General features: G+C 46.0%; 1 protein-coding gene across 7 annotated transcripts in view; it reads right to left on the reverse strand.

Annotated features, from left to right (window-relative positions):
- Positions 1–16,139, reverse strand: part of Wwox (WW domain containing oxidoreductase) — a 906,316-nt gene that overhangs the window by 886,698 nt on the left and 3,479 nt on the right. For all 7 annotated transcript variants that reach the window (XM_060391914.1, XM_060391916.1, XM_060391917.1 and 4 more), the window contains exons 2-4: positions 14,570–14,634; positions 13,705–13,762; positions 12,175–12,353 (exon numbers count right to left, since the gene is read on the reverse strand). In XM_060391914.1, the coding sequence (XP_060247897.1) occupies positions 12,175–12,353; positions 13,705–13,762; positions 14,570–14,634 (302 nt within the window). The remainder of the gene's footprint in view (positions 1–12,174; positions 12,354–13,704; positions 13,763–14,569; positions 14,635–16,139) is intronic.

The raw sequence follows: 16,139 nt of genomic DNA on the forward strand, positions 1-16,139 counted from the left end.
AAATGCAAGCAGGCTGTCAAACCCACCGGCATTGACTATGGGGTTTGAACTATGGTCCCATGCTTGTAAAGCGAGAATTTAACCACCGAGCTGTTGCAGGATATTTGATCCCACTGTGAACTCCAAGCCTGTGAAACATAAAAACCTGTTTCTTGTTTGCTGTGGCTCAGCCCTAACACATACTTTTTAAAAATATTTTATTTATTTTTTATTAATTACAGTTTATTCACTTTGCATCCCAGCTGTAGCTAGCCCCCTCCCCATCCCTTCCCAATCCTACCCTTCTTCCCTCTTCTTCTCCTATGCCCCTCCCCCAGTCCAAGGATAGAGGAGGTCCTCTTCCCCTTCCATCTGACCTTAGGTCTATCAGGTCTCATCAGGACTGGCTTCATTGTTTTCCTCTGTGGACTGGTAATGCTGCTCCCCTGGTGTCAAGGAGAACCCTCTTGACACTGAGCTGCCATGGGCTACTTCTGTGCAGGGGTTCTAGGTTATCTCCATGCATGGTCCTTGTTTGGCGTATCAGTCTCAGAAAAGACTCCCGTGCCCAGATTTTTTTGGTTCTGTTGCTCTCTTTGTGGAGCTCCTGTTCCCTCTAGGTCTTTCTATCTCCCCCTTCTTCCACTGGATTCCCTGAACTTTGCAAAAAGTTTCCTAGCACACACTTTTAATCCAAGAACTTTCTGTTTATTGTAAACAGGTGATTATGGTGTGGCTCAGCCCTAGCACACACTTCTAATCCAAGAGCTTTCTGTACACAGGATTTAATAAAGTTAACACAAGGCCAAGAGGTAGAGGAAGGAACCAGCTGACAGGCATTAAGTAGAAAGGAGGGACTTTGAGAGAAGGGTATTTAAGACAGTATGGGAAAGAAGAAAGTGGAAGCTTTTCACCAAGAGACACCCAGGGAGACAGATGTGACTGTGAGCCCGGAAGGTACAACTAGCCTTGTGGCTGGATGGGGCAAGGTGGACAGGTTAACTTAGATGACCTATTTGAGAGTCTGGCCAGCTAAGGCCTAAGCTTTAACATAGTAAAAGATCATGGCATCTTTATTTTTATGGCTTAAGGGCCACCCTGGGTCTTAGGCCTTTTCACCAGGAGATATAAGCTGTTGGACCTGGACAGTAAGCCATGTCCTCAGCTCCTTGGGGTCCCTCCTTTTGAGAGAGATTGTGTTCACTCTTTGGCTTCTATGACCACTAGGAAAAGTTTCCAGAATCAAGATGGGACTTGTCATTGTTTTTATGTCCTATCAGAAGAAAGCTCCCAGTTCACATAAGAATTCTGAATCTCCCCCTAAACTGGCTCCATGCTGCAGCAGACCAAAGGCTTAGAACCCAAAGGCCACCAGCAAGAAACCATGTGGTGTGGCCCAAGAACTGAAAGCATTTCCGCCTGTGAAACCTCAACACAACTCACCCACAGAGTTCCTGGATCTATGAGGAATCCCACCCCTTTCTTCCAACATTACGTTTCAGCTCCTCGTCCTCTGGCTATCACTGTACCCTGTCCACTCCACGCAGGGCGAGACCTGGTTAAGGCTTTCCAGACATGACCACCAAATTAGCTGCACAGCCCAGCTCAACATCCAGCTCGCTTTCTGAACACTGAAGCCAGTGCCTGAAGCAAGCTCTCAGCTCACCCTAATGAAAAGCTATCAAGAGCTCCTAGAATATTCCATCCACTACGGAACTAAATTATTTTCCTCCTCTTTCTCTTCAGGGCTCTTTCCTACAGCTGCGAGATTATTTTCTTCCACAACTGTGAGCACCCTTATCCTAAAGGGCTCGTCAGTGTCACACTTCCACCCATTACTTGATCTGTGCAGAACAGTGACAGAGCCAGGAATAGTGGCACATGCCTGCCACTCTGCACTCAAAGTCAGCCTAGGCCACCTGATCCCTGTCTCAAAGGGGAAGCGTGGGGGTCACTGAGATGGCTCAGGAGATGAGGGTCCTTGCCACCATGCCTGATGACCTGAGCTGGATCCCCGGAACACACATAGTGGAAAGAGACAATCGACTCTTACAATTTGTCCTCTCTCTCTCTCTCTGTCTCTTTCTCACTAAATGTAACTTTAAAATGTTTTAAGAGACAGAGAAGTCATATTCTCTAGATTTTACAAATGAAGAGCCTGATGTCTAAACTTCTAAAGTGGCTCGCCTTAGGTCACTTAGCAAGCTAACTGCTGCCCACAGTCTAGTTTTCTTCCTGCTACCTCCCAAGGTCCTCCAGTCCAGGGGCTGAGCCTCTGAGTGCTGACAAAATTACACTCCAGCATTGACTCCTGCTTGCGTATTTCAGGAGCGAGAGCGGCAAACCTGCACGCTTAGACCTAACACATCAGGCAGCCCTGCAAAGCGTCTGTTATGTGAGCAAGCGCCCTGGTGCCAGACTCAGGAACAGTTGTGATCTGATTCACACAAGGTCTAATGGTTCAAGTCCCTCCAGTTCCCCACGCAGCTGTGATGCCCTTTTTGCTCGCATGCTCCAGAAACATTAACCAGCCTCTTCTGTCTTTTTTCTTTTCTTTTCTTTTCTTTTTTTTACTTGCTTAGACAATGGTACTGACTTCTAACCAAAAGGGGCTAAACATCTTTTCAAACCAAAGACCAGCCAGTGCCTACCTACCGGAGTTGTTCAACAAGATGCAAAGGCTCAATGCGTAGCTACTGTGGCAGCCTTGTAAGGACCTCCAAAGCATAAAGCTGGGAAACGCCAGATCAATGCAAGGACTCACACTGGCCCCCAGCTTCCACTGCAGAAATGGCTGCAGGCTAAGTGTCTGCAAGGGGTCCACTGAACTCAAAGACGGAACTACCGTGTTGCTGGAGCAAGTCAGCTGGACTGAGTCACGCAGGTAGGAAGCAGGGAGCAGTTTGAAAACTAGGTCACGCCTGCTTCCAGAGTCAGAACTCCTCGCCTGCCCCTCTCCAGACTGAAACCCGCCACCAATCAAGCCTGCCCTGCCTGTCAGCAGAGCTATTTTCAGCATTGGTACAATTTCACTACACGGGAGCTCATCACGGGAAAGCCCCAGCATGATGTTTGTTACCAGCCTTAGCAGATCTGGAGCCCAAGACCACCAATTCCTGGCTCTTGTCTACCGGTCTGTCAGGCCCCCTTGTGAACTAGCCAATGGTGAGCTGGGTTTCCCTCTCCCACTCAGAGCCCAGGATATGTCGGCGGTAGCTGGTGTGCTAGGTGAGGCACGTTGCCTAGACGCCTAGAGGACTTCACGGAAGCGAGCCGGCTAATCGGGCCAGCTTCTCTATGAATTGCCTCTTGATCACAGGATTGAATATGTACTTAGAGTAACAGACACTTTGAGATAAATTAACTTCTAAGAGAAAGGGACATTTTGAAAATTAAATTACACTGCATGGAATGAGCAATCAATCAGCAATCAATATGTATCTGATAGCCATGCATACAAGATGAAAAGGCAACTCATAAAAGAATAAGTACAAATGGCCGGACATGAAGAACTGCTCCATCTTAGGTATAATCAGAGGCATGAGGATTTAATTGAGGTTTGTTTGTTTGTTTGTTTTTTAATGCCCCTTCCCAAGGTTGGCAGGGACACAGGGCAACAACTGGCATTCAGATTGATACAACAATTTGGGGGGAGGTATGCTGTCACAAATCAAGATATTAAAGTCAGCGAGTAAATCTGTTGATTCAGCAGTCCTCCTTCCACAGACTAAGGCTGCAGAACGTCACAGATGGGTACAAACATCTAACGGCGGAATGCCTGCCTCCATTCCATGGCTATTAAAAAGCTGGAATCTACCCAAATGTGCCACACTGGGGAAATAGTTCGAACCATATAATGGAATAGTATGCAACCATTTAAGAGGTGGAATATTTAATGGCAATCCACAGCGCAGTGGAAAAATCACAGAAGAGGAGAGGGAAGCTACTGCCGAGGCTCACTGCCATTGAATAAGAACGACACGCTTCCAGCTGATAAGGATTTTATGGGGGTTTTTTTAATCTCTATTTTCTAAATATCCCATAGACAACATATTTAATAATAAAAATAATTTTTAGATTTCTTAAATGAGGAGACAGAGAAAGCTAATTCCACATGGCACTGACTCGATGAATGCCAGCTCCTCTCTTTCAGAACCCAATGCCCACGACCATCTCACACTCACTATCCCACCGTGAAGCATACCGAGCAAGCCCTTGTGCCCTCACCCATGATCCACCGGGGGGTGTAGAAACTGCAGCTGCCATCGCCCACCCCACAGCTCCACCTCCAGCCAGCCCTGAGACCACCGGCTCAGTGTCATTTCAGATCTGCTCTCCGAGTGAGTGAGCTTGGCAGGTGTGTGCCGGTACTTGTCAGGCAAGGAAAGTGGGAGGGATGTGCACAGAGCCCCAGGTAGGAGATCAAGGGTACCCTGTGCCAGTCTAAGGACTGTGCGATCTTAGGCAAGTTACCTTGCCTCTCTGCTCTCTCACTCCGGCACCACTGTGATACAGCGGCAAGCACTGAGATGAGAATTGTAAAAGACAGCAGAGGGTCTTGACATCTAAAATGTGATCTGCATGGTATTATAATAATGCATGAACACTAATCTGGAATCATTAGGAACAATTTAAAGGTGAGGAGGAGAGTCGTGGTTTAAAGTTTCTTTACAACCACACAAGAACTCTAATTTTGTTTCTATGAGGTCAGTTCAAACAAGAAGCCCAACTCCACCCACCTTGCTAATCATCTGAGTCTCCAGGCTCCCCTTCATCCCGCCTTCCTCCCAACCCCACCACAAACTCTTACGCACACACACACCATACAGATGTCCTTAGAGTCTGGAGGGATACTCTAACCTGACTCCAGCCATCTAAATCCAGCATACCAGAGTATCCGAGAAGAGAGAGAAGTTAAACAGCCCAATAAACACCGAGATCTGAACCCTCCGGTGCACTCACGCCACCCAACTCGGCACCGGCTCTGTACCCCAGAGTTCAGTGTGGCAATTCGCTATGGGGGCTCCATTACAGGGAAATGATGTGGGCAGGGGGACCTCCAGCCCCCGGGACGCACTTCTCCATTACCTCTGGGTGCCTTACATTAAGAGACCTTGCAAAGAGCCCCAAATGCAATTTTGGAGAAGGTTGAGGGCGCATCCTGGGGCAATGCGCACGGCTGAAAAGGCACAGAACAGATCACAGGACTGCACCACACCGCACAAGTGACAGCCAGAGGCCCACCTGTCCGCACCACCTTCATTCACAAGTGCAGTAATTCCCAACAGCCATCTAGTTTTAACACTTTATTTCTTAAGTAGCGGACAGATCTGTGCATGAGTGAACTGAACATTTTCACTCAGGTGAGACCGCTCTGATCTAGCACAGGTACACATACAGCATTTTCAGGCTGGCCCGTTTTCAAGAGAGAGGGAGAAGTCACTGAGAAGGAACATAACACATACAGCAGTACATAACAGAGTACATTCATCCTGTCTCCACTTAAAATGTGAAAATAAACAGCTTCTAAAGCCAAGCCTAGGTTTCTTTCTTCTGGGCCACATTTCTATTAGCAGCTGTGAGAAGCAACCAATGAGCTACTCAAACTTTAATGGCAATATCAAAATTCCCCCCAACACTCTGCAGAACACCGGCTGCCTGTTTCAGTCTGGCTTATGTGACCTCTTATTTAAGAAACAGATACTAAGTCCAAAAGGACATGTTTTCTTCTAGTACCAGAATGCATCGTTCATAAACAATCTGATTAATATACATATCACTGTAGATAAGGCTGCTGGGCAAAAGAAATAAATAAATAAGGTCACTGAGGCATTCTAAATGAATCTTAAACACAGGCATTAATATTTAAATATTACAATCCCCACTTAGAAAAAGAAATCAGATAATTGATAGGCCAGCACACTCAAAACCGATAATGCCAAGAAACACTGTCCTTGTGTAATTTGGCGGAACAAGCTGCTCCCTGAATACAATGGACCTTTTTGTTAAATGGACCTCTTCATCTTTGGCATTTTATACAAACAAAACAAAAACACAAAGCCAAGAAAGAGAAATGCGACACTGACCCCAGTCTTCAGCCAGGGCTCTATCACTGAGACAGACATGTCCTAAAAGATATGTTAGGGAAGGGAAAGGCACTATTTAACAAAAGCGAAAGCCAGGCCAGCCAGCCAGCCAGCCAACACTGCCTTAGTTCAACTATCTCAAAGGGCAACAGTGCCCTCTAGTGGGGAACAGGAGCAACTAGATAAATATGGCTGCTTTTAGGTTAATTACAGAAAACAGTAATACTCGTTACAATGCGTACTGTGCCACTCCATTATATAAAGGCAGGGAAGAATAGAATCACTTTAATTGAATTTTATGTGAACCATTTCCAAGTCTGCATGTGAAACACTACCACAACACCTTAATAAGGAAGAAATCAGATTTGTAAACATTTTCTTTAAAGTGGGGGTTTGAGCCACCTTCGTCAATGAAGCATAGCTAACACGGACTTCGTTTATTAAGCTGACACTATAAAAAAGGGGGAAAACCCAAACCTAATTGCAAATATGACATTAAGTGAGGCTTCACAGGACAAATTCCTTCTGAAACTGACCAGAGGGGTACCTGTGGACACACATGCTGTGGACATGTATGCACGATGATAAGCTAACGGTGCCTGTGGCTCACACACACAGCCATACACCTATTCTGCTCTTACACAGGGTGAGCAAACTGCACCACGTGTCTGCTGCAGCATCCCGACCTGGCCTCTCGTTTGGGTATTTAAGCTTCCCAAGTCCTACGATATCCACGACATTCACATGTGAAGTGGCTGCTTGACTCATAAAATACTTTTAATTTTTGTGTGATACCAGTCAAGGACCTTTTCCAATACTGTTGAAAATCTCAAGGCTCCAGCCAAGTGTGGAGAAGGCTGAGGCGGAGAACTGCCCTGACTGAAGGCCAGTCCACGCTATGTAACAAGGTTCCATCGCAAAGAAAAGCAACTTCCGACAGTTTCTCAGAAGAAAATCATTCAAATTGCTTTAGCGGAAGAGAACAGTTGTTGCAGACATATTTAATTCATTCTCTAGGGGTCACTTCGATGATGTCGGGGCCTCCACTCTGCCTAGTGAGCACCGAGTTCCCAAAAGGAAGATGACACCCAAGGCCCCATCAGCTTATATCTCATCAACTGAAAAGGAAAGCAATGGGGAATTCCAGGACCCCAACACAAGGATGTGGCTCTACTCAAAAAAAGGGACTAAAAGGCAAGCTCAGGCAGCCCCGCCTGGACCCGGGGACCCTCTACAGCTCCTAGAAAGGTCGACGCTGCTTCGTGATCGCAAAGGAAAACAGCTGAGCACGGGCAGCATTTACTTCAGTCAGGAATCCATCACAGTGATGATGTACAGGATAAAAGTGTGGCAGCAGCTTCCTGTCGGAGCACCGGCACCTGATCTAGGGAAAAGATCCTCTAAACTAATACATAAGCGCACTCTACCTCAGAACGCTGCGGGGCTCTCAGCACGAAAATCTGATGCTTTGCTTTAAAGACAACAAAGTGAGAGGTGACTAATAGTTTGAGTGTGTACCTCTTTTATCTCCAAGAGAATGAATTCAGGGCATGCGCATGCCTGTGCGTGTGTGTTTGTGTGTGTTTGTGTGTGTGTGTGTGAATCTCTACAATAAGGCCTGGGATGGTGGTTACCATAACATAAATAAATACCAGTAGCAAGTTATAGCACTGGTCCTAAAATACATAACACACACATATCATATACACACACTATATACATACATATACACATTATATATACACATACATGTTGTACATACTATAACACATATTATATACGTAAATACACTATATACACACATACACACATATGCACACATACACACATACTAGCTTATGATTCTTCTTAGGGGAAAAACTACTTTTTTTTTTTTTTTGGTCCTCAGACCCAAAAATCAAAGCCAGGTCAGGCTATTTCAGAGAGAAACCATGTATGATGTAGCCCAACATTATAAGGGTCCGGAAGGTGAAAGAAACTTTTCATTTTAAGCTCAGAAATTAACTTAAAAATCAAATCTGAATCCCTACTGGCTTCAGACTGGAAGAAGGTTGAGTTCTATCCTTCACACCTACTGCAAATGTCTAATGTGCTCATAGCTGCTAACGCCTATCAGCATTTGGCAAAAGCCTGGCTGTTCCTTCATAGATGCAATGGCAACAATTGGTCTATACGAAGCACCAGTCACATGGAACCCAAATGCTCCTCTGACAAAAAGATGGGCAGTTGCTATCCCATTCAAGGAGCACATGACTGCCCTTGTTACAAAGTGCTAACTAGCAACCGAGCCAGAAGCAGCTTCCACACATCTCTGTGCACATACAGCCCAACCTGCTCGCAGACAGGTTTAGCTTAGGAAAATCCATGGGATCCAGGAAGATGGGAGGCTCCCTAGTCTAATGCACTCCCTTTCCTGAGATTCCCCAGGACTTAGATGCGGTCATCTCCATGTTGAAGCCGATTCCTCCTTTTTTACAGAATCAGAGCCAGCCAGTGTGTCACTCCAAAGAGCCACAACCCCCTGCCCCTCCTGCCCGGCTGTGCTGCACACGGCAGGGAGGAGCTCCTCCCTCGGCTACTGGTGGGCAGGCTCCGGCTCTTGATCTGCTAGCAGCCGGCTCTGGATGAAGGGATGGCTCCCCCTGGAGCCTGAGGTGCTCATCTCCACTGAGGTCCACAAGCTACAGCTTTCAATCTAAAAGTCTTCGGGTTCAGAAAGCTGGTTAAACAAAGGTCAAGAGGAGAAGAGCGTTAGTTCCTGAGAGACAACATCCTAACCTTGCAGCTCACTAAGAACACGGGTGGGGTGGATGAACAGGCCCTCCCGTTATTCATAATGTGCTGGGTGCCCTCTTCCTGTGGCTTGGGCATCCCATTATCCTGACTTCAGCTAAACTGTTCCTGATACAAAATGTTGAGGCACCCCTGCTTTGAGTTCAGCTAGACCACTCAGTACAAGAAGAATAAATGCTTTGAGTGCAGGCCCCACAGTCAAGACTTTAGGCTTTGGGGCCCCCGTGATCCCTGCTGAAATTACTCAACTTCTGGTGATACCCTAAATGTGCATGGCTGTGTTCCAATAGAAAACACCTACAAAATCAGGTAGTCAGATTATACCAGGGGGCCGCAGTTGATCCACATCCAATCTAGACAGCTGAATCCACTCAACAGAGGTAAGCTGGCTGACAGCTGTAAAGAGAAGGACTGAGAGCTGGGTGTGGTGGGACTCGTCTGTAATGCTGGCCTGTGAGGCATGAATATCAGGAGCTGGAGGCCAGCCTGAGCTATCTAGCAAACTCAAGGCAAAGACACATAGTAAGACAATGTCTCCAAAAGTAATTTTTGTTCATGCTCCCACTGTATTTCTGCATTGCCTCTGAATCCTCCTACATTCCAGAACAATCCTGACCTTTCGCCCTCTGTAAAACTGAGAATTTCTTCAATTGCTTTAGTAATAACAAGTATCAACTTCAAAAGTTAGCTCTGCATTGCTTATAACCAGTGTGAGCAAGTGATAGAACAGTCTACTCAGAGCTCTGGGAGAACCAGTTAGTCAATCAGGGAACATGCTCCTCCCACACCTCTCCTGCAGACAGCACCTGGAGGGGAGTTTGGACAAGACACTGCCACAACAGCACTCATGGGCAGACAGGCATGGGCAGACACTCATGTCTGTTCAGGCATGGGGGGTGGGGCAGGGAGGATCAGGGAGGAACCATGCTCAGAATCGATCCACTCAGCTTCACAGGCTAAAGACTCAAAGGCTGATCCACTGACGACAGTCTCCCTGCTGTGACCCAAAGAAAGGAATGCTGCTGGCCCTGGCAAAGCTTTCCCCGAGGGTGACACCAGCAGTCTTGGGAGCAGAAGACCAGCTCTGTTTTGCAACAGGCAAAACGAAGAAGCGATGGCGACTTATGCACGGCCAAGTAGAAGGAGAAGGAAGTCTGCTATCTGGAGGCCACAGCCTCCCCGGCCAAGGACATTTTCCAAGACTGCCTCCAAGGACAAAAGGCAGCTCCGTTATGACAGAAAGCCACGTGCCTTCAACCTATGGCTTCTTTAACTCTGACACACCTGCTGAAGACAGAGAGTGATTTGTACAAACCCACCTGCCTGAAATTTGAAATACATTATTCCAATAACTAAGAGTCAAAATTTTCAGCACTAGCACAGAGCCATGCTTGATGGCGTGGAGACGGAGGAGTGACAGGCAGCATTAAAGGCAGTCCCTAAGCGGGAGTAGGAGCTGGGAACACTGCTGGCCTTCCTAAAACCTTCAACAATCCATCCTGCCACACCAGTGGGACCACGCACACCTCCTTCATGTTTCTTCCCCACACTTCAGAATCTCCTTGTCTCTCTATATCAGGAATCACCCAAACCTGATTCTCATCCCATCCTAGGCCACCTCTGAGTCTGAGATAACAATGCCAAACACCTGGTGCTGCAAATCTCCAAGAGGACAATAGTCATATCCCAAGGTCTGCTAGCTGACATCAGACAGAGCAGGCTGAAAGGAACCAGTCACATACCTCACTGATTAAAGAAAGCCTATCCTGGGGACTGGTGGGCTGGCTCTCTGGTTAAGAGCACTGGCTGCTCATGCAGAGAGCCCAGGTAAAGGCCCAGCACCAACATGGCAGCTCACAACAATCTCTATATAACTCCAGATCCAAGATATTCAATAACCTCTTCTCGTCTCCTAACACAGTGTGCATAACATACTTGCAGACAAAATATTGATATACATAAATTAATTAAATAAAAATAAATAAGAAAAACTGTCCAACTAAAAGACTAAAGTGATGATATCTTTTCATTAAATTCCTATTGAGCTAAGTATTAATAAACAAAGAGAAACAGTGTTAGGTCCTGAAATCCTGTTTTTAAAACGTATCTGCAACATCCTGGGTCCACACTCAGATCAAATCAATGCCTCTTGGATCCTGAAGAGACGGTCATTATTACTAGCAGCGCAGTCCACTGACAGCATGGCGATCATCCAGCCTTTATCCCAAGCAGAGACTGAAAAGGATGTATTCTGGGCTCAGGATGAGGTCTGGGAAGCCATTTTGAGAAAACCGCTTTCCGTTGTTTTAAACACATTTCTTGTCCCTTTATCTTAGTAGGAGCATGGTCAAGAGACCTACTCTGGGATAACGTCTCAAGCTCCACGAGCCTGTCATACTTGCAGAGTGGCTGATCCGCTCTGGCACCTCACCTCCTATGCTTGCTGGAAAAGGACACTGTGGACTCCAAAATCAGGAAGACAGAGAGGAAACTAGAGAAAAGTTCCTAAGAGAGGCCATGAGGGGGCACCGTGATAGAAGGACAGATGGAAACCCAACAGAGGACAAGCCAGAGGACAGCCAGGTACAATCCTATTCTTTAATCTGAAGATGCATATGCTATCACGAAGCAATTCAGATTCTAATGTCAGATGTCAATGGACCAAAACAAAATAAAGCCTCATCCCTTGGGGTGGCACAGGTGCCCTCAATGCTGCCACTGCACCAGCCCGGGAAGCCACTGACCTCACCATGGTCACTGTAGTTAAACAGCAGCAATTAGAAGGGTTACTTCAGAGGTGAAGACAAGGACGGATCCTCCAGTTTTATGAAGAAATAAGATATGGTTACCAAAAGAAAATGATAGGCTCAGTGACCAGTGGAAACCTGCAGTACCCTTGGATCCAAAGTCACAATCTGCTGTTGTCCAGTATCCCATTACCAATCAATTTTGGTTTGAATAACCCAGGTAATTGGAATACATCCATGCACCACACAGACCGGGTCAAAAACTCTTAGCCAGAGCCTGTTGTCTCCAGTCCCTGAGTACCAAAATAGCCACAGCCTTTTGCTGACTTTTCAGCTTTGAGCAACTTCAAGGTCAGGCCCCACAAAGCCTCACACTGTAATACTGGGATTGAGAGGGAGTAGGGTTTTAATGAGACAACAGCTGAAAAGGCTGTAAGAGCATCTTTACATTGAAGATTTACGACCAAAGTTTAATTTCAGTTGCATTTAAGTGGAATTCGCTGTCGCCCTCACAAAAAATAAAAATTAAGAAGTGAGTAAAATAAGATGACAGTAAGCTACAGGCCTACCTATTCCTGAATTCGCTCCGGTAACCAGGACCACCTTTCCCGTGAAGTCCCGGCCCTGCAGGATTTCCATGGCGGTGGTGCTACCATCGTATCTCTGTCTGGTGGTTGGCTTTGTCGGATTATCATCCACAGTAAATGCCAATCTTGGATCCAAGTAGGTAGTTCTTTTATTTATGTGGCTGCAAAGAAGAGAAAGGACATTGAACTTGATACAGCAAGAACCCTCATCTCCAAATACAAGATAATCTAGTGCTTCAGGCAAACACCATCATTTGTACACCAAAAGGCTTTATGTCACATATGGAGAGACCTTGAGCCCATCTGATCCCCTTCTGACCTCCAGAAGGATGGTCCTCCTGCCTTGGAAGCCTCGCAGAACTACTTGAAGATACTAGGACACACTTGCTCTTGGGCCCAAAGAGCAGCTCCCTGAGAAGGCTCTGAGCTTCTGCTGAATTCATGTTAAGATAAATGAGGCTGTAGCATCTGTCAGCCACTCTCATCAATAGATGCCGGTGTAATTTTACTGGCCTGTGCAAGGGCCTATATACACTGGCATACAAGGAGAAAATTATTGAGAAGAGTCTCAATAACTATAAAGCAAGCCAAATAGCAAAGTTTCAACAGTCTGCATTTTAAGACAATGGCCATGCCACACTCTTGATTTGTAATTGATCTAGAACTTACAGAAACAACATTAAAATATACTGGCACATATAGACTATTAAACTGCTCCTTTGAATAAGATTTTTACATTTTAAATGTATTTTTGGTCTATTAAGATGACTCAGCAGGTGCCTGCTACCGAGCCTGATGACCTGAGTTTAATCGCTGAAACCTATATGACAGAAGAAAACAATCAACTCCCGCAAGTGGCCCTGATATCCATGTATTGCCCAATCGTGAGGACTGGAGTTTGGAACCCAGCACCCACCCAACAAGCCAGGACTCCCATGTCTGCACATTCATAACCCCAGCTCCGAAGGTTGCAGATACAGCAGAATTGCTAAGGCTTATTGCTTTCCATCTTAGCCAAGAAAAAGCAAGACTCAGGTTCAGGGAGAGACCCTGCCTCAAAGGAATTTATAAAATGATAGCAGAGGGACCTGATGCCCTCATACAGTCAGACAGACACATCAATCAACCCTTTGTATAAATTTTAGGAAGCCTCAAAGACAAGCAGCTTAAAGAAGAGGAAGAAGCAAAGAAAGAAAAGTAGTTCAATCAAGTAAAGGGAAAAATGTCATGACACTCCCCAAATGGCGGGCTCTCAGGGGTGTACCACACCACAATCCGGTGGCAGACACAAGTGTGAAGGGCTGGTCTGGTGTGACCCCAAAAATCTTAGTCTACAGAGATGGGTAGAAAACTACAGACTGGAAGGAAAAAAAAATCACAAAGCTCATAAAGGTAGTTACTGCTGCTGATAAAACAGTATACGTGACTTCATATTTTCCTACAATGCAGGAAATTATAACTGAAAATTCCTCCTAAAAGTCAAGATGGCCATGTTTCTACATAGACACTTACTCAACAAAAAACACTTGTCCGTTCTCATCGGTCTCTTGCTCCCATCCATATGGTAAATCTGAAATACAAGAAAGATTGACAGCTGTATGTAGAGTGGAAGCCACACCCTAAGGTCAGGAAGGAGTGTTATCCCTCTTATCCCACCTCCCCCATCTCCTAAACCCTCTGGACCAGCTTGCTCCGGTCACAAGATTTGAGGGTGGCAGCTACAGAAGGCCCAGCATTCCATCTGGAAGTCACATTTTTGCCTCCTCCTTTAAAATCCTGTTACATTCCATCACTCTGAAGTGTTTGCTCAGCTCCTGCTTTTACTTCAGGCCTCAGCAGCTGCTCCTGTGAGCATGAATTCCCAAAGCTCACAGTGCCTGCAAGTACACTGGACACAACCAGTGGAGTGCTGACGTGGGCTGCTTTCCGCCATGCTATAGAGCCATCCCCTCCTTTTGTGTACAAGTTCATCTGAGGCCTGAACCCACTGAGGCCAAGGAGCTTCAATGCCCTTTGTTTTCATTCAATACCTCTATTCCATGTTTCCTTGCTTGGAAACATCTTGTAGGTTCCTGTAAGATCCTGACATCTGACTACAGCGTACAGCAAGGCAATTACCCACATGGTCCAACCACAGAGGAACTCAACAATGTTTCAATAATCTTTGTTTAAAACCATAAGCCTTCCTCCTGTCCATCTCAAGATCTCATCTCTCCTTCTGCCAAATCCCATTAAGTTTTCAGACTGAGACTCTTCCTTGATGGCCATCACCAGACAGCCTTCTCAGAAAGACAGGGTCAACTGCTCCCTCCCCACATCTTCCCTGGCTAAGTAATGCTTCAGACACGGGACTGTGGGCTTCCAAGGACATACAGACCTCCTGCGACTCGTTTTCTTTTGCCCGTTTTCGGATGTTCCCACTGGGTCTTTTCCTCGGTGTGACTGTAACAGATCCACAATACAGTAAGTTAACACTGCTGAAAACTAACCACTGTGCTAAACTGTGTCTCTCCCCGATACAGCTGGAGTCCCAAGACCAGATACAGAAAGAAAGACTCAAAAACAGAAAGTTTCCTGACTGCGTCAGGTCAGAAGAATCAAACCTGAAAGAATCATGCAAACCAGGTGGGGAAAACAAGGTGGGACTGGGTCCTAGCTACGGGTGAACTTCACAAACTCTGTGAATCACAGGGTTCTAGAAAGACATTTCATATTCCTTGTCCCTTTACTCAAGGATATACTAACAAACTTCAATACCTAGTTTATAATGCTTATGTTAATCCTTTTTAAATGTTTTTTTTTTCCCTTGTTCTTTTTACTTTGTTGAGTTTTGTCTTTTTGGTCTTGATTTGTTTTTGTTGTTGTTGCCTTGGTTTGGTTTGGTTTTTTTGAGACAAAAATTCATGTGGCCCAGGCTGAACTCACTATGTAGCCATGGAGGACATTAAATGCTTGCTTCTACTGTCTCTACTTCCCAAGTAATAAAATTGCAGAGGTGACTTAAAAAAAAGTACATTCTGGGCTGGCAAAATGGCTCAAGAGGTGAAAGTGCTTGTCGTGCAATCCTAATGACTCAAGCTTGCTGCCTGGATCCTATGGCGGAAGAAATAAGCCAGATCCCGAGTGTTGTCCTCCTGCTTCCAGCAACACACCGTGGCATGCATACACGCATACACGCACGCACGCACGCACGCACGCACGCACGCACATACACACACACACACACACACACACGTGTATTCTGTCCCCAGGTGTAACTAATCACTTGGCCCTGAGCTCACCTAAAAGGATGTTACAAATGCAGTAAGACAGCAGCACAGGTCACTTCCTATGGTGAGATGACCATGGATGTCTGAACACTAGATCTGACAAGACAGCCCCTATGAACCACTGGTACACTCACTCCATCTCTAAGCCATCACTTCCTGTCATCTGCAGAATGGGGCTGTTATAAGGACAGGGTTCAAATGGTCTCATGGAGGAACCATTATAATAAAATGGTGAGCTGTCATACGTTCTATTGGTAAATGGTCATGTGCTATCCAAGCTCACTGAACACAGGCTCTGCTTTCGAGGAGGCTTCCCCTTACCCCAGGCTCCAGCATGTTTATTGCACATGTCCTCCCAAAGTCCCCAAGAGACTATTGGGCCCCTAATCTGTGACAGGAAGAAAAACAGCAGACAGCTAAGGGTATTAAAAAAAAAAAAACAAACCTGTGTCTTTGAACACAGCCAGAAGACTCCCAAATGCCTTCCCTCAGCTACTGTTTTATTCCGCAATATAAAAATGCCTGCAACTAAGGGGAAGCTTGTCCAGGGAGAGCATGTACCGAGCAATGGGAACTCCAGCATGTCCTCTCCACGGGGCTCCCAGATGGGGGCTGACGCTGTACACACCTGACTGAAAGCTGTGACTTGCCTTCTCTTTCAGGTAGGCTCCTCCAGGC

The sequence above is a fragment of the Meriones unguiculatus genome, chromosome 10 (assembly GCF_030254825.1).
Source record: "Meriones unguiculatus strain TT.TT164.6M chromosome 10, Bangor_MerUng_6.1, whole genome shotgun sequence".
NCBI classification, from domain to species: Eukaryota; Metazoa; Chordata; class Mammalia; order Rodentia; family Muridae; genus Meriones; species Meriones unguiculatus.